At 42.5% G+C, this 20246-nt stretch overlaps 1 protein-coding gene across 2 annotated transcripts in view; it reads right to left on the bottom strand.

The window, feature by feature from the left end:
* The window catches only part of MYH15 (myosin heavy chain 15), a 45491-nt gene that overhangs the window by 330 nt on the left and 24915 nt on the right, over window positions 1-20246 (bottom strand). The window contains exons 26-41 of one of the 2 annotated variants that reach the window (XM_064644146.1): window positions 19896-20041; window positions 19183-19273; window positions 17855-18244; window positions 16749-16875; window positions 15539-15657; window positions 14861-15057; window positions 13484-13833; window positions 12802-12926; window positions 9953-10068; window positions 7824-8016; window positions 6901-7104; window positions 5834-5959; window positions 4273-4443; window positions 3671-3775; window positions 2285-2380; window positions 1642-1779 (exon numbers count right to left, since the gene is read on the bottom strand). In XM_064644146.1, the coding sequence (XP_064500216.1) occupies window positions 1642-1779; window positions 2285-2380; window positions 3671-3775; window positions 4273-4443; window positions 5834-5959; window positions 6901-7104; window positions 7824-8016; window positions 9953-10068; window positions 12802-12926; window positions 13484-13833; window positions 14861-15057; window positions 15539-15657; window positions 16749-16875; window positions 17855-18244; window positions 19183-19273; window positions 19896-20041 (2694 nt within the window). Of the gene's footprint in view, window positions 1-1632; window positions 1780-2284; window positions 2381-3670; window positions 3776-4272; window positions 4444-5833; window positions 5960-6900; window positions 7105-7823; window positions 8017-9952; window positions 10069-12801; window positions 12927-13483; window positions 13834-14860; window positions 15058-15538; window positions 15658-16748; window positions 16876-17854; window positions 18245-19182; window positions 19274-19895; window positions 20042-20246 lie in introns of those variants that run through there. The other variant, XM_064644147.1, reaches the window with a different exon arrangement.

The following is a 20246-nucleotide window of genomic DNA, read 5'->3' as shown; positions in this document are numbered from 1 at the left end:
CAGCTGTCTTGTCCTGATTCTAGATTATATATTTCCCTTTGAGAGCAGAGGACTTACATACAACCCTGTTTCAATAGATGGTGTTTCCAGGATAGTGAGTACTAGTAGCAGTAGACAAAGTATTTCTAATGCTACATGATTAGAGTAGTCTCTGCAGTGCCTTTCTCTCCTCAAAGATGTGTCATGACTTTTGGGACAACACTCACTGCCTGAACATGTTTCCTGGCAGCTATTGCTGTTACTGCCATGAAACTTTTTGTGGAGCTGACACCTCTGTGTGCACTGTTGAGCTCATCTTTTGGCAGTGCAACACTGCTATAAACCAGAGCTGGATTTGGTGTTGGCAAATAGCATCTGACTAATATATACCAGACATCCATTGTTCTGTGACTTCTGCATATTTGAGGCAGAAAGAGGGTACTACTAAGATACAGGGTATAAACAGCAATCTTAACAGTATTTACAAAAATAATTTACTCTTGTGGTTTACCTAAATAGGTACAGTGTTGGTATGATGCCATGGCATCATATGTGAATCTGTGAGTTTTCATTTTTTTGTAGGGCTGGAATGATTTAAAGAAAAATCTATGGAAATTTTTTACTCTTAAAAGCTGCAAATCTTCTTTTGAGCTTCAGTTACAGTACTGCTTCCACCATATGTAAATGTGTGAGACCAGATATTCATGTAGTTCTAATGTAGCTGTGCTCTAGATGGTGGAGCAACAGTCATTTATATCAGTCAAAGGTGACTCTATTAGTCCAATACGAAATCAGAAGTTAGAGTGTTCCCTGCCATAGAATGGTGGCTACAGAAGAGGAGAGTGTTGGAATCACATGTGATAAAAATACCAAAATTATAGAGAAAGGGTTTTTTCCACCTCTTTCTTAACTCAGGAGTTGTTATCCCCATAAAACTTAAATGATGTTAAGCATGAAAGTTTATGTTTCACTTGCAAATGAAATAGATAAAGCAATGAGCCAGCTCCTCTTTCTGTCATTCCTAGAAGTAAGAACCCTACTCTTTTTTGCCACAAGGCAAGCATAGATAAGCAAAGGTTTGCTTTCAGTTCCAGACCAAGAGCTTAGGTACCTTTTAGGTTCATCAACATTATTCTGCTACCATTCATATCAACTGCACAACACCACAAATATATTTGTAGTAACTAATGACTTCCCAGCATGTAGCTGACTAATCAGTAACATTTTATTTTTGTCCAGCTCTTCAAATCAATACAAGTTCATTAAAAGAGCAATGTTAAAATATCTGGCAATCTGCTAATGCGGTAACCCCCAGGCTGTATTACATACATAGAAAGCTGCATCAACAGAGGGAGGAAAAGGTGAAGTCTTTTAATATTCCTTGAAAAAGAAAAAAAAAAACCCAACCATAATAAACCCACATTCTGCTGCTGAGCACAGAGGTTAAATGACACCATCAAAAGGACAGAGAATATATTTTGTCGAAGTGTCAGATTGCTGTCCTGAAGGGTTATCTTAATGTTAAAGGGTAGACTGAAACTAAACAAATGTGGTAAACAAGAATTTATTCCAGTCTATGCTATTTTTAGGGATGTAACAGATACATAGCATCCACTACTGTGCATTAAATAGTCTCATTTACCCCACACAGTATTACTGTACCTTTTTCATGCCAATATCCCTTGACTTGCTCCTCAGCTTATTAACCTGAGATTCAGCTATTTCAGCCCTTTCTTCAGCATCATCCAGATCATGTTGCTGTTTTCTGTACTTCGAGAGGTACAGATTGGCTTGAGCTTCCTGGTGAGAAAAAACAGTGCAGCTGATTTCCTCCTGTCCACATGAAACAAAGCTTTTCATTTGAAGTGGGGTGGAAAGTGCTCAGTGTGATGAGCTAACAGCCGTATGGGGACCACTTGCCTCCTGGAGAACTGAGATTGTTGTTTTACAGAGCTCATGTTTCCAGTGGCATTCTCCATTTTAGCTGAACTGTGACGCTCTCAATGTGCTTTCTGAGGGGCTAGGAGGAAAAAAGTCTTTCCTGTTCTTTCCCTTCCCCCCTTCCCTTGCAAATTATACTGCAATCATAATATAAAATTGAATATCTTGACTATAATCAACAAATATGCCAAATGTTTCATTTTATATGAAATATAAATACAGTTTTATATATTGGGGTTTATATGAAATAAAAATATTAATGCACAAAAGGCATGTATTTGTACTAGAAGCTTCTATGGATAAAAGACTGTGGGTTTAGAACAATAAATCTCTCAAAGGTAAAAAGGCCCAAATAGTTACTTACAGCTTCCTCTGCTTGGTGCTTGTAACTCTTCACTTTTAATTGTAGCTTGTCAATCAGATCCTGCATCCTGGCAAGATTCTTCTTATCTTCTTCTGACTGTATCAAAACACTATTAGTTGGGCTGCTGGAGTAAAAAGGCCTAGAGCATCTCCCACAATGCATGGAGTATAGATGCCATGCATATTTTAGAAACTTATAACTCAAAACACAAACTAGCCATGTTGTGATCCTTCTGTATACAGATGAGAAAATATTCTGTAGGTTCATTGAAGATGTGTGTAAGCGTGGAGGACTGAAGAGAGTACCCTCTACGTTTATATACATGTAAATATAGATACATATAAACACAGATATATATGTGCACACACTTTCAGAGGTGTACACATACACACACCCAGAGTTCCTCGCTCAGGGATGAGGAACACTCTGGTCATTATAAAGCGTGCTGTGATATAGTGAAACAGATTTACGGAATAGTCTAAAACTGTAATTTGCATAATTTGAAGTCTGGTTTGGAGGCATTTCTGGCAAAAGGAGCCAGGTTTCAGCTGTCACACTCGATAAGCAGAAGGACCAGCTAATTCTGCTGGCTCACTGTATTCTAAGAAAACAACCTTCAGCTTCTGCGTACAAAAGTCAAAAAAAACCAAGTAGGAGTCTAAATAATCTAAAGCAGATGGATGGGTTTATCTTCTTAAGAATGCTTTTGGAAACAAAAGGATCAGTGCTCTGTGCTGCAGGCCTTTTTCGAAACAGCAGCTGTTAGCAAACCCGCAGGAGGCTCAAGACTAGGCCTTGCTGCTCAGCAATAGGTGACAAGGTTCTGGGACTGAGCAACCCTACACTGAGTGGTGCATTAGTCAGCAGAGTCCTTCTGGCTCCCTTTGGCAACAGTGGCACAGCTGAGAGACAGCTGGGCTCTTTCTTCCCTTGCATTGTAAATAGTCATCGAAGCCTGCTCCATATTAATGCTGTACTAAAACTCTCCAAATTCCCAGCGGCAGAGACTTTCTAACCCTAGTTACAACAAATCAGGCAAGAGGAGATGATGATTACTGGAACAGGATGCCCAGAGAAGCTGTGGATGCCCCATCCCTGGAAGTAGTGTTTAAGGCCAGGCTGCATGGAGCCTGAGCAGCCTGGTGTAGTGGAAAGTGTCCCTGCTTGTGATGGGGAGGTTGGAATGAGATGATCTTTAAGGCCCCTTCCAAACCCCAACCATTCTATGCTTCTCTGACGGTAGCCCTAGGGAGATATTTCTCCTATGCCTAAAGCTTTGTTGTAATCAGAAAGCTCTGGGTAATGCCATCCTTCACTGGAACACTGAGGCTATTTAAGACATTTTTCTTTCCAGGGACCTAGTGGTTACCACAGTCCCCAACATACCTGGTAAGTCAGCTCTTTTATGCGTCTCTCAAACTTGCGGGCTCCTTTCTGGGCATCTGAATTGCGACGGAGTTCAGTCTCAAGTTCATTCTCCAGCTCACGAACCTGCAAAAGAGGAAAAACCCTTGCCATTATGCTACATATATTTAAAGCAGCAGATAATTTGGCTCACAGTTCAAGAAATGCTTATTTTCTAGGCATCCCCATAGAGTCAAATTTCAAGAAGAGATCAAAATGTCACCTTTCCATTTTGCTTTTTCTTAAATGTATTTAAGCTGCACCAGCAGTCTGAGGTACAGACATATGCGAAGGCCAGAAAAATTTAACAAAGCAAGTATTAGAGAGGCTTTTGCTGATTTTAGATGCTCTGGCTTTTAATTTATTTTTTTTTTAATCAAGGGCTTTGGTCATCTGCTGGTCAATAGCTCATAGCTGGATGATGAAGAGGAAGCACTGCTCACCTGCATTTTGTGAAACAGAGGAAAGCATTCATACTATCCCTTCTTGGCCTCTATAAACTTAGCAGGCTAGCCCTAGGCTACCTACCTAGTGCCAATTCTGTAAGAAGGCGACAGTGGTCTGAAGTTGCATCCCAAACTTACCCTGGATTCCAGTTTCTGGATCTGCTTCTTGCCACCTTTCAGAGCTATTTGTTCTGCTTCATCCAGTCTCTTCTGGAGGTCTTTAATGGTTTGCTCCATGTTCTTCTTCATTCTCTCTAAGTGAGCACTAGTATCCTGCTCCTTTTTAAGCTCCTCAGCCATCATTGCTGCCTGAAAAATAACCACATTTTACAGCAGCCCTCTTATGCTGTTGGATTATATTTCAAAATAGAAGGTGGAAGATCAACCTTGAATTGTCTCCTATTTGGATCATTCACTGTACCCAAAGCTCCAGATAATACCTTCTGTGTGTATGTCTCACATGGACAGAGAAAACAGAAGAACAGAAAAACCTTGGAGGCCTTTATTCCCTCCCTATTCTAAAGCTTTGATTTAAGATTCCACCCCTCCCTTTTTCCTTTTTTTTTTTTTTTAAGTTTTATTATCTGTGCTATATCCTGTTCTCATTTATAATGCCTACAAGTAAGCCTGTGACACTCACTAGAGACATTTTATACAGAAATTATTCAAAATCTAATCTAGGTGTTTGAAGCTCTTGAAAGGTAGTAGCCTAAGACAACTGGCAGACAAATTTCTCTGCCTAGTCACAGGTGAGAGCTGCCTGGGCAGTTGTAAGAGCAGAGCAACTTCCACAGTCTGTGCTGGGATAGAAAGCTTGGTATCAACATCTTACATAGTCCCTGGTCTTTCTGTAAGACAGGTAAAAAGGGTGCCAAATTAGCTCATTCCTGCTTTGATGTTTGTACCTGCCACCAAGAGCCATTTACAGATTTTATACCCATCACTGAGCTGTCACCAAAAGACAGCAGTCATTGTAATCCAGGCTGGAGCTGCATCAGGGAGAATCAGCATCTTCTCTGTGGCAGGCAGTAATAGAGCTGTCAGCCGAGAACAGTAAAGACCATGGTACAGGAATAGCTTTGTCCAGGCACTCCAGACACATAACTCACAGAAAGGTCCAGTTTTAGCTTTCATTTTCTTTGCCAGTATGATGTGAAACATCATCTCAACTATGCAGATGTGGATTTCTCCGGGTCTGTGGAAAATGAAACCATACCTGCCCAAACACCTTTCTTCCCTAGAAGAATACATTCCATCTCTCCTCCTGGGATCTTAGGCCTCGTGTTTCTCCAATTCAGTAAGTTTGTTTCTCACATCATATTCTGTGTATACCAGGAGATCAGTTAGCGCTACTTCAGTCTGTGCTGGTTTAAGATATCCAGGTGAATGACTTGCTTGATAAAAAGGTGACATGATCTGAGACTTTGAGGACCAGTGGAAATGCATTCTTGGGAAAACAAAACCCCGAGAAAACAACCAAACCCAAACCCTAAACATCAGAAAAAAAAAAATCTGTCCTCTCTTTTACATCTAGCCTGCTTTATTTTGTAGTTTCATCAGTAACCTCCAGATAACTGTGGAACACTTTGCATTTATGAGCTCTGTAACAAGCATAGAAATGGTGACCTGGAAATACTTTCTTGGCTGTCCTCGGACATTGCGGTATGAGAAGAGGTGAGCAAGGAACCAGCCTACTTACATCTGTGATTGCTTTCTTGGCTTTTTCTTCTGCATTCCGGCACTCCTGGACTGATTCTTCCACTTCATTCTGCATCTGGGAAATGTCACCCTCCAGCTTCTTCTTTTGATTGATCAGGCTTGTGTTCTTTTTATTAAGTTTTCCCCAGAGGAACAGTGGAAAAGGAGGGAAACTGATGATTAGAGACAACTCCTCTAAATACTATAGCACACCAAGGCTTACTGATTTTTGCAACTCCTGGATTACACAGAGCAATATTTGGGAAGGGAGACCCAGGTACATGGTAAAGGCTAGCCTGACTAGCAAATGTAGCTTCAGACTGAGGAAATATTAAAATTTACTCTCAGAGCTTTAAATATTCAGCTTTTGATTCAGAATGAATAAGGCAGTTCATTCTGGTAAATTAATGATCATTAATCAGCCAATAAGGTGACCAAAACAGAATCTCAATGCCACCAGTAGGCTGGAGGAAACACTGCAAAACATCACCAGCCTGTAGCACATTTTGATTTCTTTGTGACTGTTATTTGTGAAGAGAAGCAAAAATGCTGTTGAGTCGGGACATGCCCCTCCGTGGCACCTTAAAAACTGCAGTGTCCACCTCGACAAGGCCCAAAGGAGACCTGCAAGGCACAGAGTGAGCTTTGCTGCGGGTGGTTTCCTGCCCTGCTCAATCCACCTATTGTTAGAGCCCAGCCCCTGTGGTTACATCACAGGGTTACAACATCAGTGCCCTGCACAAACACAGCACCAGCTTTGCTTCTCCGAAGAAATGCCTCACCATCCCAGAAATGGCTTAACTAAAGCAGGAAACTGGCTTTACAGCATGGAAGAATGAAAGAAATAAAATTTACTCTTGTTATTTTCCATCATCACTTTTCCTGGAAGCTGTTTAAAGCAGTTGGATGAATCATCAATCCCAGCTAACTGGAAGGGAGTGAGGTGGCATATCTACCGTGAGACTGAACTGTCCCTCATTTTCTCTCTTGATTTGTGATGGCCATGGACAAACAGTGTCAGTGCTTAACAGAGAAGGCAGTGAGGGAGAAGGCACAGAAAAAGCCAACCTGACTGTGAAGCAGGTTCACACGTTCAGTGGCTTCCAGCAGCTCGTGCTCTGCCAGCTTCCTTGCCCGTTCAGTCTGGTCCAGCAAAGCCCTCAGCTCATCCAGCTCTGACTGGAGAAGATTGTTCCTCCTGTCAGAGACTGCCAGCTGCTCCTTCAGATCTTCATTCACGTGTCCTGAATCATCCAGTTGCACCTGGAGCTCCTAAAACAAAGCAGGTGTTTGGTTTTTTATCAGTATAACTCCATTTCAAGCCACTGTGCTTACAAAGGAGGATCTCAGATTGCAGAGGTTAAATGGGGCCCACCTCAAGAATTTCAGTGCTTTTTTTATTTATTATATTTATTTTATGTATTTCCACACTGTAAGCTGAATAGCTTTTGTGGTACACGGTGCAATGGGGGAAAAATCTGTGTGCTCAAATCTGTCATAGCTGGTGGTTCTGCCAGAGGCAGAATTAGCTGCTTAGGCACGGGAGAGGCAATAACAGAAGAGGTGCCTCAGCAAAGTGCTGCTTTCTTTTTTTTTTTTTTGCTATTACAAATATTGATGCAAACAACAAAGCTGAATATACACACACTCCCTGTACTCCAGCCAACTCACTTGCTCTCTACTTTTAAAAGACTTGCAAGCTCACAAGAAAATCACAGGTTTTCAGTTTCTCGTGCTGTAGCTTTCTGCCCCTGCAGGAGACTGCAGCCAGCAGGGGTTTTATGACTGGATCGCATCCAGCTTGTGTGCAAGTCTGAGAAGAAATCCACATTTCTGTATTCTCTGATACCAGATGTGATCACTAATTCCCTTTACACTGTTGGGAGTAGCTTCCCTCTTAATTACCATCACCACTGCTGTTTTGGTCTGTGCTGATGAAACCCAGCCCGTGACTACTGTTGGGCGCTTGGGACCGGCAGTTCCCCAGGTACCTTTATTTGTGTCTGCAAGCCACGTGCTGACTTGGTTGCCTCAGCAGCGTGCCTGTTAGCATGGCTGAGCTGGATTTCCATCTCGTTGAGGTCCCCCTCCATCTTCTTCTTGAGCCGGATGGCCTCATTTCTGCTGCGGGCTTCTGAATCCAGGGTGGACTGCAGTGAATCTATGGCACGTTGCTGGTTTCTCCTGAAAAGGACATGAAGGATGAATGGAATAGTTTTCCTCTCTGCACAGGAACGTAGAACTCCATGCAACAGTACTGTGCTCTCTGAAAGTGTCTCATTTCCAGACACAATATATTTCTGAATGCCACATGTAGCACACATACATAAAATACATAGTTTCTAGTTCCTCATTGCTGTCTAACTGGCTGGTGTGCTTCACACCCTCAGCTAACTCCTGATCAGTAAGCACAGGTAACATCCTTCTTCTGCATTTCCTTTGTCAGTACTGGATCCAAGAGCGCTCTCAGACTTCTGGTAAACACAAGCAAGAATGGATTTGAACCTAATAAGAAGCACTTCAAGCCTAGCAGTCACTTCCTAAGATATTTACTGAATAATTTACATCTCAACCTTTTTAAGCAGATGTTAGTGCAGGGTATTAATCAAACTGAAGGTAGGCTGCTATGTTCTAAGCTAATTACTCTAGGTGCTCTTTATAGTAAATGGCATGTATAAGCTACAAGTTATTGGGTCTTAAAACAGATGTTGAAAAAAACCTTTCTTATGCCAATGGTTAAGGGGAATAATTCAGGAATAGAAATCCTGTTATGGACATCTAAATTTAGAAGATTAAACCCACCCAATTAATAGCCTTGCCCCCTGTGAAAGGCAGCTTAGTGTCAATTTAAAGACAAAACGGATACAACAGGGGCTTAATTTTCTTGACTCTGTAACAGACAAGTCCTACCATGACAGTTTTGCTCTCTTACAACCAGAAAGTAACTCAAAGCACAGAATACAACTCACACAGAAACATTTATCTCACTGCTGGCCAAGTTTTGCTAGAAGTGTGGGAGTTCTGAGAAATCATCGAGTCAACAAGGAAAACCTTGAGGGCCTTATTGCTTCAGCAAGATACTGAACTGTGCCCTAGATTCCCAGGAAACAACACAGCCTGTCTGCTGAACATTCATAATGAAGCTGAAGCAGAAAGCACTGGTTAGCTTATCCCTAGGTCTCTGCAATCCAGACATGTGCAGGATATCAGAAGATTAAAGGGCAAAAATATTCTTGGGTGTGAAGCAACACTGGCCTGGATGGGCCTTGGACTTTCCCTTTCTTACCCTTTAGTCTACCAATAAACAATGACATGATTCTTGGGTAAATAGCATTGCAACATTGTCTAATTCAAGGCCAAAGTTTTCTGAATGACTGCACGTTGCTGAAAATCTGGCCCAGTGTGGCCTCCTTTTAAGAGTGTAACCCTTCAGTGAATTTGTGCTGGGTAGGAGGGAAGAGACAAAAACCGTCATCCTCCTCTCATCTAATTGCTTTCCATTTTTCCTGTTGATCCCACTCACCTACAAGCTCTTCTCCTGTTATATTCATGCTTTCTGCACCTCTGCAGTTCTCGCTGCTTACCCAAATGGTGTACACATAACAGCAACCTCCTCACATCCTCCCACGATCAGTGTAGCTGTAGTTGCATAAATTAACTAAATGCCTTTAGATAACATAGCTTTGAGCACCACTGAGGTAAGTACTGCTGATTTTGCCTGGGGTTCCCCTTGGGAGTCAGCCATCCTACAGGATTAGGAGATGGCAGCACTCTAGATCTACCTGTTTCCATACTGTAAACATACGAACTTAGTGGCCCTTGATCTGCTGGGAATTTGGTTGAGTCACTCAGTTTTGTTACAGCTGCCGTGTGATACTTTGATGGGTTTAACTGTACTCTGACAGAGGCTGATCTGACAGGAATATTTGAACTAAGAAATGGCATTGTGATAGGATTACCTTTTGGCAAAAAGTCAGAGCTGTCTTGGTTTCTGGTACAGACAGTATCTGCTTGTTCTGGCATAACTACCTGTGGTGCATTTGACTGGCTTGGGTCTTGAGCATTGTTCTGGTCTTTTGAGACTTTCCCCTTAAAAAACATGCTGCTTCCAGCACGGTACCTTATGTTTTCCATTTCTTCCTCCTTTTCTGTAAGTTTCCTTTCAAACTCTGCTTTAAGCTGAGAAAGTTCAAGTTGAAAACGAAGGGTCTTGCTTTCTTCATGCTCCAAAGCTCCCTGAAATAGAAAGCATCAAGAGCTTGCAAGCCAAGAATTACTTTTTTTTTTTTTTCAAATCACAAACAGCTGCACAAAGATGATTCCTTCACGCATCTCTTCCTGTTTCCAATAGCACTACTTCCTCCTTCCCTCTCTCTCTCTTGACTAGCTTACATGGCAAAACAACACATTTACTTGCCTTCTAATGCAACCTGACAGTTGGAAAATCGAGCAGCAAGCTCCTCAGAGGACAAATTGTCAAACAGTCCACAGCTCACAAGAAAATCCCCAAACGAAAACACCTTTGGCCCTGCCTGCATGGCTTTGACATCAACAGCTGTTCCCTGCTCTGCACCTCTGTAAAGACACCCTCCAGAAATTCACAGGCTTGTAAGGGATAGGAACAAGCTAAAACAAGATTATTTTTAGGAAGGTGAGGGGCTCCACACATCCATCCTCCAGCTCAAAGAAATCTCTCCAAATCACAAAGTGTTGGAAGCCTCCTAATTATATAATCTTATTAGGCAATATGACTTCAAAGGAAGAAATAATAGGTATCACCTATGTATGACAAAATGCAAAAATACTCTGTCATTCTTTCAAATTAAAATGAATTGTCTGTGAAATAGGAGAATTTTGTTCCTACGTCTTTATTGCTACATTTCTCTCATATATGGAAGTGAAGAATTAAGCAGACAACGGCCCACACAGAAATAGCAAGGCCTCTGACTTTCAGGTCTTGCATAAATCAGGCTCAGTGTCATTCTGTCTCCTTGTTGATTGAACAGAGAATGAAAGCACAGAACAGAACATCGTATTTTTTGGAAGTGCTCTCTGAGGGTGGAACTGCACAAGCTTAGCTGTGCTTCCCTTGAGATGATGGAAACAGAATGGAGGTTCTGAAAACAGAGCTGTACAAAATCCCTGCTAATCTCTGGCCAGCATGCAACAGCTACAAGTCAATCAAATGCACACTTCATGCCAAGGAGCCACAACATATTAATGGGAACAACACACAGAAGTTCTGTGTCACCAGCAGTGACTGCCAGGGACCCAAATTCACAAGGGAGGGAGAAAAACTGCATTAAACCATCTCTTCCACAATTAAAATAAGATACGTCACCACTTTACTTTTGTTACTTTCTAATATCACAGAGATTTAGGAAGCCATTCCACAGAGTCCAGGAAAGTAAAGTGTGCCCCTTAGATTCCTCAAGAACTGATGTATTCTTTCTAGCAAGGGAAGTTTTTTGACAGAGTACATAATCATTCTCCACATCTCAGAGCTGTGGAAAAAAGACATGCTCTTCCCTCTGCTCTGATAATGACACTTGTTTGTTTGGCTGTGAAATCTTTGCAATGTATAAAGCATCCTGTAACAGACAAAACAAGTTGCACAGCAGTTAAGTTATTAAATGGATCCCTGTCACTGGATGATGTTCATTTTAGCAGATATTATTTAGATGCAATTAAAAAAAATGCAGCCTTCACTAAAAATCCCTCGCTATACGTTGTGTTGTTTCTAGCCAGCACCACCTACACCCCTTCTTAGCTTTGAAATGCACCTCACTTTTGAGAAAACCTGTCAGCTGAGCCCTTTAAGTGAATAACAAGTATTTCCATTTGGCTTGTTCCATATTGTTGTTTCTGGAAACTGGGATGAGGCAACCCTCTTGGGTATGTGCATACTTGTCACTGCAGAAATTAACACAGTGAGGCCAAATGTCTTTATCAAACTCCCATTTTCATTTGCTTTCTGAGACTACTGCGTCTTCTTAAGCAGGCTGCAGTATCCAACACAGTATCTGAGACCTTATAAAATTGAAAGTCATCAGGAGGTTTGTTTTCTTATTCTCATAAATAGGAATTTGCTGTTGGAAACTAGATGGCAGAAATATCTGATAAAAGAGTATATGACCATAATTTTCAGCAGTTTGTGTTTTTCGAAAGACTGTAATATTCTACAGTAAAGTGAGCAAGGACTAAATTTTGAGGCAGTGGGCAGAAGATTTCTGAGCTTCCTGAAAGTGAAAAAAAACCCCAAAACACGAAACCAAACAACTAGAGAAGGGCAACAAGGCTAGTGTAGGGTCTAGAAAACATGTCTTGTGAGGAGCAGCTGAGGGAGCTGGGTTTGTTTGGTCTCAAGAAGAGGAGGTTCAGGGGGCACCTCATCTCTCTCTACAACTACCTGAAATGAGGTTGTGGTGAGGTGGTGGCCAGTCTCTTCTACTGCATCTGCAGTGAGAGGACAAGAGGAAACGGCCTAATGCTGAGACAGGGGAGATTCAGATTAGATATTAGAAAAAAAATTTTCATTGTTAGGGTGGTCAGGCATTGGAATAGATTGCCCAGGGAGGTGGTGGAGTTCCCATCCCTAGAACTGTTCAAGAGGCATCTGGATCTGGCACTGGGTGATATAGTTCAGTGGTTTAAAGGTTACAGTGGTAGTGCTGGGTGGATAGTTGGACTGGTCTGTTCCAACCTTGATGATTCTATGATTCTAATAAAAAAATGAAAGCTACAAGGCACCTCCTTAGAAAGGGCCTCCACTGATAATCATAGAGCCCACATCTCCAAAAGTCACGACTCAGTCTTGAAGACACTGGCTAGCCAGGCTGGAGGAGCTGGGTGCAGAGAGATTGCACGTGCTAAAAATCAACACATTGGCTATGTTGCTGAGAGGATGAAAAGGACGGAAAATCCTGATAAAGACACCTTTCCCTCTTCCCTTGAGCCTTCTTTCCTTACCTCTGCTTCTTCCAGAGCCAGCTGAACTTCTGACTTCTCTTGTTCAACCTGCTTCTTGATTTTTTCTATTTCATGGAGGCTCTTGTTTCCTTCACTAATCTGATTTGTCAGATCAGAAATCTCCTCTGTAACAAAAGACGATGGATGGATTTAGCAAACAGAGTGTCTGGAACATACTGCAATTCATGGAGTGTGAATACAGGAATCATGCCTCAACCTGCTACCTCAAGGGCTTGTCTGTACACAAGCCCTGCCTTACTTTTACTTGCAGCGACTTTTTTTGCCTGAACAACTTGAAGGCACAGCCTTTCTTGTGAATACATTTTGAAGTGGTTATAGTGATTTAGATTTTATCTGTGATCTTCAGGCTAGCAACATCATGCTCTGCTTTGAGAGTTGTCTAGGCCTCATTCACTGCACCTCTGTCGTCTTTCTTGTTCCTTCCCTGAGAATGGCTCCTCTACCAGTGACCTTTATTGGCAGGGGAGCAAAGGGAAGCCTGCTCTTCTCTGGCCATACCAGTTTCTGTGTTCAAAACCTTCATTGCCAGCATCAGTCAGTGTCTTAAATGATATCAGAAAGCTCATCTCAGGACACCTTTCCCCACAGCTGCTACAGGGCACCTGCATCCCTCCAGCTGTCCGATGATGTGCACTGGCTGCAGGACCTGAATGAAGCCTACCTTGGAGGTTCTTGTTTTCCCTTTTCAAAGTCTCCAGGTGGTCCAGTGTCTCCTCATAGGCATTCTTCAGCTTGAAGAGCTCAGTGCTGAGGCCACGGGCCTCCTTCTGGGAAGCCTCCAGCTCAGCCTGTGACTCTTCATACTTCTGCTTCCAGTCATTGATGATCTTGTCAAACCCACGCTGCTTCTTGTCCAGGGAGGCAGCTGCCGAGTTGGCCTTCTCCAGGTCAATCATCATGTCTTCCAGCTCATTCTGCAGCCTGTGCTTTGTCTTTTCCAGAGAAGAGCACTTGGCATTGGCTGCCTCAATTGCTTCCTCAGCTTCTTGCAGTCGAGCAGCAAGCTTCTTCCTACCAGGTGGGAAGACACAGTGAAATGAACAAGTGTCACCACTGCCGTGTTATCCAGAAACACTGGCAACAAACCAGTGTCTCAATAAATCAGTTTTGAAAGGGAAAATGGGGAGGGGCGTGGAGGTGAGGCAAGGGGAAGGGGAAGAGAGGGGGAAATCAAGCCTCTATAGAGAAGGGACTATGATGGAATAAAACCCCAGCTTAAATTATGAATGCTGACATGTGGCAATTAATTTTGTGCATGTGTGCCTGTGTATGAATATTTGAAACTGAACTTTTGAACTTACAGACACCAGCTTGCTACTTACTAGCTGTAACCAGAATGGGCTCATTGTAAATATTTCATAAGACCTGGTCTAAATGACAGTGTCATTTTTCTCCAATTAAGAGATATGAGATAACCACCAATTAGGAGGCTAGTCATGCCCTGGGCTTTTGTTCATAGACTATTTAGATTGGGAAAACAGGGGTCTGGCAAGAAGAAGTCCTGGGAAGACAGGATGACCCAGAAAGAAGATTGTGAAGATACTAGATGGAGAAAACATGCTGGAAGTGGGAGAAGATCCTAAAGATCAGAGATATGTGGAGGCAGATCCTGGAGATGTTCAGAGACCTTGCCCAGTAACACCTGAGCCCGGTAACTGGGAGCAGCTGCACAGTGTGAGCCAACATGACTTTCTGCCCTACTTTCCCAGGGCAGCCCATCATCTCCCAGTTAGGAAGGGAAGTCAAGACCAAGAAAACAGCACTGGGCTGGGGCAAAGCAAGTGAGTGTGAAAGATAACCAAGTAGGGCTATCTAATTTTGTTAGTACTCAAATGAACTCCAGTATCCACAACCACCACTCCACAGACAAGGACTCAGCAGAAACATTGACCTGCCCAAGGAATATGAAGAACAGAAGGACAGCCACAAATAACAGCAATAAGTCAGAGGGACTTTTCCAACCAGGTTGCCCTGTTTCTTAGCACGTAACAAGTCCTAGGAAGCACAGTCCTGCCAGATGAGGGCACATATAACTCACTTGGCATCTTCCAGCTCCTCAGTTCTCTGAATGGCATCAGTCTCATACTTTGTTCTCCACTGTGCCACTTCTGCATTTCCCTTAGAGAGAGCCCGCTGCAGCTCTGCCTTGGCTTCTTGCTCCTCCTCATACTGCTCCCGTAAGAGATCACAGTCGTGCCTGGCTGCTTGCAGGGCATGAGCCAGGGCATTTTTGGACTGCAGGGATAGAAAGGTCACAGTATTGCAGGGTTACCTACAGCAAAACCCAAACAAACAGCCCCTAGAAGTTCCAGTGGAGGCTTAAGCCTTTTTTTCTTTTTGCCTCTGGCTTTGACAGTCTAGGTCAAGTGAGGTAAGAAGTGTTTGAAGTCATCCCTAACTAGTGACATGTGGAGGAAGCTATCAAGACTGAAGATAATTTAACAGCTTTGGAGAAACATCCAAACATTTAAGATGCAGGATCTGAGACTTTGGCTATCTTACTGGGTAAGTTTTATTTAACATTTATAGATGCTGATGATTTTCCCAAACTCTTCTCTTGTCACTTGCCTTAGTCAAAGGCAGGAAAGTATATCAGTACAATTGGCAGGAATCACTGTTGCTCCTATGTCTCATTTCAGCTTTTATCCAGACCTCAACTGAACACAGACATTTTTCCCCATTCCATTCCAATGAATGGGCACAGTCAAAGCATTACCTTGGTTTCCTCTTCTAGCTGTCTCTTAAGTTCTTCAATCTGTTGTGTAAATGATGTCTTCCCCCGGGACAGCTGACTTATCAGTGACTCCTTCTCTTCAAGTTGTCTAATAAACTCACCTGCCACAAGATTCAACAAACAAACAAACAAATCAGTATGATGAAATGACAAAGTCCCAGTCAAAAAATCAAAGTCCCTGTCCAATTCTGCTGAGGAAAAGAACTTACAGTGATTGTGACTGACCTTTTGTGAAGCTTCTTCCAATGTTATAACCACCAGACACTTCCCCAGGATAACTTTTCTTAGGGTTTTTTGGCTTTTTTGTTTGTTTGTTTATTTATGGGGTTGTTTTTATGGGTTTTGTGGTTTGTCGTTTTTTAATTTAATTTTTTTGTACTGCCAATACTTTGATTTGTTAATTTTACTTCAGTTCCAGGATTAGACTAGATTGCTGCTTACTTTCACATGCAGCTGTAGCTTGCTTTGTTTATACTCTTTTTCACTACTTTACATTGTTTCTCCACAGACTTCTTTTCAGAGAGCTGCAAGGCACCCTGAGAACCTCACAATAACCAGCATGCAGAGCAAAGGGATACATAAGAAAAACTTAGTTTAGCACAAGAAGGGTGTTACTGCAGGGTGAAAACTGCAACCTTAAAGGAGTACAGAGAACTAACAAGTTCTTTGAAAATACATGGAGCAGTTATATCTGATGAGGGTGCAGAAATTAAATAATACTGGTCTGGCTAAAAAGGTAGCAAGAACTTAGAGGCTATGTGGTATTTTTGGTCACATATGAGCATCTTCTAGGGTGAAATGCCCAAGGTCAGATTGAGGAAGGTGGTGTTCAACACAGAGAGCAACAGTATGCCAGCTCCTTCTTTATCCCTCTTGCACTGAAGGATGGGTGTACTTGTCCTTGCTCCTGAAACTGGTTACCTAGCTGGCACATCCATTTTGGCTCAAGAGATGGTATCACAGTATGCTAGTGAATATGGGTATAGGTTTGTTTCAAAAGCCAGCCCAAGGCAAGGTCTCACCACCAAGGTTATATAAAAATTAAAGATAGGAATGTCAAAAGACACAAAAACTACTGCTCCATTCAGCAATCCTAATGCAGGTATCTTCAGAGCAGATGCCGTCGCACAACACATCTCACCGATGCGGTGCTGAGGCACCCCTGATAAATTCCTGGGAAACATGCACATACCATTCTCACTCTGGAGTTTTGTCTTCTGAGTGGTGAGGTCATTCATGAGGCGAGTCATTTCGTCCAGTTTCGTTTTTGTCTCATTCAGATGGTCTTCATAAGTGCGACAGAGTTTCTCTGCATTGGCCTATTGGGAGTCAGGAGAAAAAACAAAGAGAGCTGTAGCCTCCTGGCAGACACTTGGAAGCTGTAGCCTTCCAAATGTATCCTTTTTTTCTGTGTGCATGTTTATCTTTCAGAGAAATGGCAGATAGCAAAGACACAAATACCAGAGCAGTGGAGCAGGGAAGAATAGCCCCCTGTGTATGGTCCCACGTCAGGGGACTCCCCATCAGACCACCTTCCCCATTTGTTTTCCCTAAATTGAATTCTGCCAGTGTAAAAAGACTCTGATAAAACTTCAAAAGCAGTCACATGCCTATGAAGTTCAGGCATAGCCTCGTCATAATTGCTAGATGGGAAAATCACCTCCAATGAAAATTGCTCTACTGATTCTGCTTTAATTGCCATTTATCATAAATTGGGTTTGATGACAGCTTTCTAACTCTGCGAATACTGACATTTCTTTTCTTCACTTGCACTGAAGGAAGTCTATTTAGAGTGCTCTGAAAGCTACCAAGATTTTCTACTCAGGAAACAAAATCCACAGTTCATCTGGGAAAATATACAGCGTGGTCATGCAAGACTTTGCTTTGCACTCCTTGCTAACATGAGTCAAAACTGTGAAACAAGGTCAGGATCTGAAAGGACTCTGCTTAGGGTGAGAGATTTCCTGCCTTGGATGCCATCACCCCAGTTGTCACTAGCCTGGGGAAGCCTAATTTAAGTGACACATTTTTAAGCTCTGAGATACATGGATAAACAGTATGCCTGGGACTGGGGATGCACTACGTGTTTTAGACAGGCCAATTGCTGTCCCATCTCCAGGTAAGAAGGGTTTTTTACCACCAGCTGGGGAAGTGAGACACTGTGCACATAAGAACCCTCCAATTGCAAGACACCACCTTCTAGACAGCTCTGGCTGTACCAGGTGTCCTGGGAAACCTTAAGACAAGCCTTAGCTACCCATGGCTTTGGGGGGCTTTGGGAAGCCTCAGGACCCTTACTTTTCCCTTGACCATCTGCTCCATGTTGGATGACAGATCATCCACTTCCATCTTCAGCTCGCTTTTCTCCTTTTCCAGTTTCTGCTTGACCCGCTGCAGGTTGTCCAGCTGCTCCCCCATCTCGGCCACACTGTCCGCGTGCTTCTTCCTCAGGGTGGCGGCCGTGGCCTCGTAGTGCAGCGTGGCCTCCTCGAGGTCCCGCCGCAGCTTCAGGAACTCCGCCTCACGTTTCTTGTTCATCTCCAGCTGGGCAGCTGTGGCTCCTCCAGCCTCCTCAAGTCGCTCGCTTAATTCCTCCAGCTCTCGGGCCAAATCTGATCTCTGCTTTTCCACCTTGGCTCGAGCAGCTCTTTCTGCTTCCAACTCCTCTTCTAGTTCTTCTATACGAGCCTACCAGAGAGACATGAACACTTTTTGGTCACCTGCATGAGATTCCCATCAGAAGACCATGGAGCACCTCACAAATTGTTATACCCTCTGCCAGCCCACGTTTTACAACACTGGCAGCTCAGCAGCTAAAGGACTTGTCCATTTGTGCCAGTAAATCAGATCTTGAGCTACAGTAATGATGATGAGTCATATCTTTCTCACAGTACATTGCTCTACAAGTTCTAGTTCAAGACATTTAGGTCCAGTGCATTGACCTTATACTCCTGTATTTGACATTCAGCTGAAGTATATGTGAGGACTCGCTAGTAAGAGTAGCAGCAATAAATTGTCATTTTAAGAGCTCTGTGACTGAAGTAACTTCTCTTTAGGAGTGTTAAGATAGGATTTCAAATACAGCAGTGTGAAGAACTGCATGGATAGCGAATATTCATTGGGAGCAGTCTTTTTTATTAAAAGGTTTTTTGACCAATCTGCACTTTACATCCAGGTTATACAAATATTCTTTATTTAAAAAAAAAGCAGAGCTGATATTTTCAAACATTTTGTTTGGATGGTGCTGACTTTCCTTGGCCTTTTCATTTCTGTTAAAAGTTTCCTGAGCATATAAACCCTTTCTCTAAATTTCAAATCCATGCTTATCCCTGCTGAACTCCTCCTCAGCAACTACCCTCAGCTCCATGGTCTGGAACAACGTTATTTGGTTAAAGCAAAACACCAGAGACATTCTGCTTTGCTTGAAACTGCTAGCATTCTGTGGTCATATGTCCTGGTACTGGGAAGGAACCACATCCTGAGGGAAATGGGAAGTGGTACAGAGATGTACCACTTTCTGTCTCAAAGAGGAGCTGCAGGTAGCCATGAAAAGTTTCTGCAAGGCCTTTCAGTGAGGCACAAAGAGAAACTTATCCTACAATATATGAGAAAAAAAGCAAGCTGACCTGAAGCTCCTTGATCTTCTTCTGCAGCTGCATCACTATAGCTTGTTCATCTTCTATCTTGGAATTCAGCTGGCTCATTTCAAATTCTTTCCTGCCATAGAAAGGAAAATCCTACTGTGACAATTTGCCTTGTAGCTTCAAGTTAGGCTTTTGCAATGTTTAAACAGTTGTTCAATGAAACTTCTAACGTATCTAAAAATGAAAACAATCCTCATATATTGCAATTTGCATGAAAACACATTTTCCTCTGAGCAGCGGTTTCCAAGCCAAGCCTCTGCATGCATTTGTGCAATTATATTTCTGGCTCTCTGTGTCATACAAAAGTAACACTATTTTCAGACTCAATGGAAAAATACTTTAAGAGTCAGGTCTTCCATGTCTTCCAACAATACTGTCACAGATAGTTAGGATGAACAACTTTTTAGAGCGTTCCTTCAGATTTCTTCTCTAAGCAATGAAAACATTAATAACTTTTTGTGGGTTTTTGTCTGTTTGGTCATGTTTTTTTTTTAATGCCGCAAAGTTTAATAAATTCTAATGTTTCAGGTATACTGTGCAAAAGTAAGGGTTATTTTCCCTCCCTTCTTGGCTACACACTCTCATAAAGGAATTTCCTTTCAGCCACCATCAGAGCAGGATGATACACCCGAAGGCTCTGAAATAAGAATGGTAACTGTGCTGCTTTATTTTGTACAGCACTATCAGCTTCTTACTTTTTCAGCTTTTCTTCCATCTGCAGCTTATCATTCTCCAAGTCCATGACACTCTCTTGGGTCAGCTTCAAATCCCCTTCCAGTTTGCGTTTTGCCCTTTCTAGATCCATCCTCACTTTCTTCTCTTGTTCAAGTGATCCCTCAAGCTTTAGGAACAAAGTCACTTAGTAAATATATTGAACACAGATGGTTTACAGCACTCAGATGTATGCTGTGCCCAGTTCTGTGCTGAGCTCTAGCAAGCTGTGAAGCAGAAGTACTTTACCCACAAGCACCATTTTACATTTTTTGTTTTCTAGCAGCCAGTGGGCATTTGGACTAAAGAAATAGAACAAAAGGGTTAGTCCATGC

The sequence above is a fragment of the Pseudopipra pipra genome, chromosome 2 (genome assembly GCF_036250125.1).
Source record: "Pseudopipra pipra isolate bDixPip1 chromosome 2, bDixPip1.hap1, whole genome shotgun sequence".
NCBI classification, from domain to species: Eukaryota; Metazoa; Chordata; class Aves; order Passeriformes; family Pipridae; genus Pseudopipra; species Pseudopipra pipra.
Note: the sequence above shows the minus strand (reverse complement) of the source record. Positions and strands in the feature narration are given on the sequence as shown.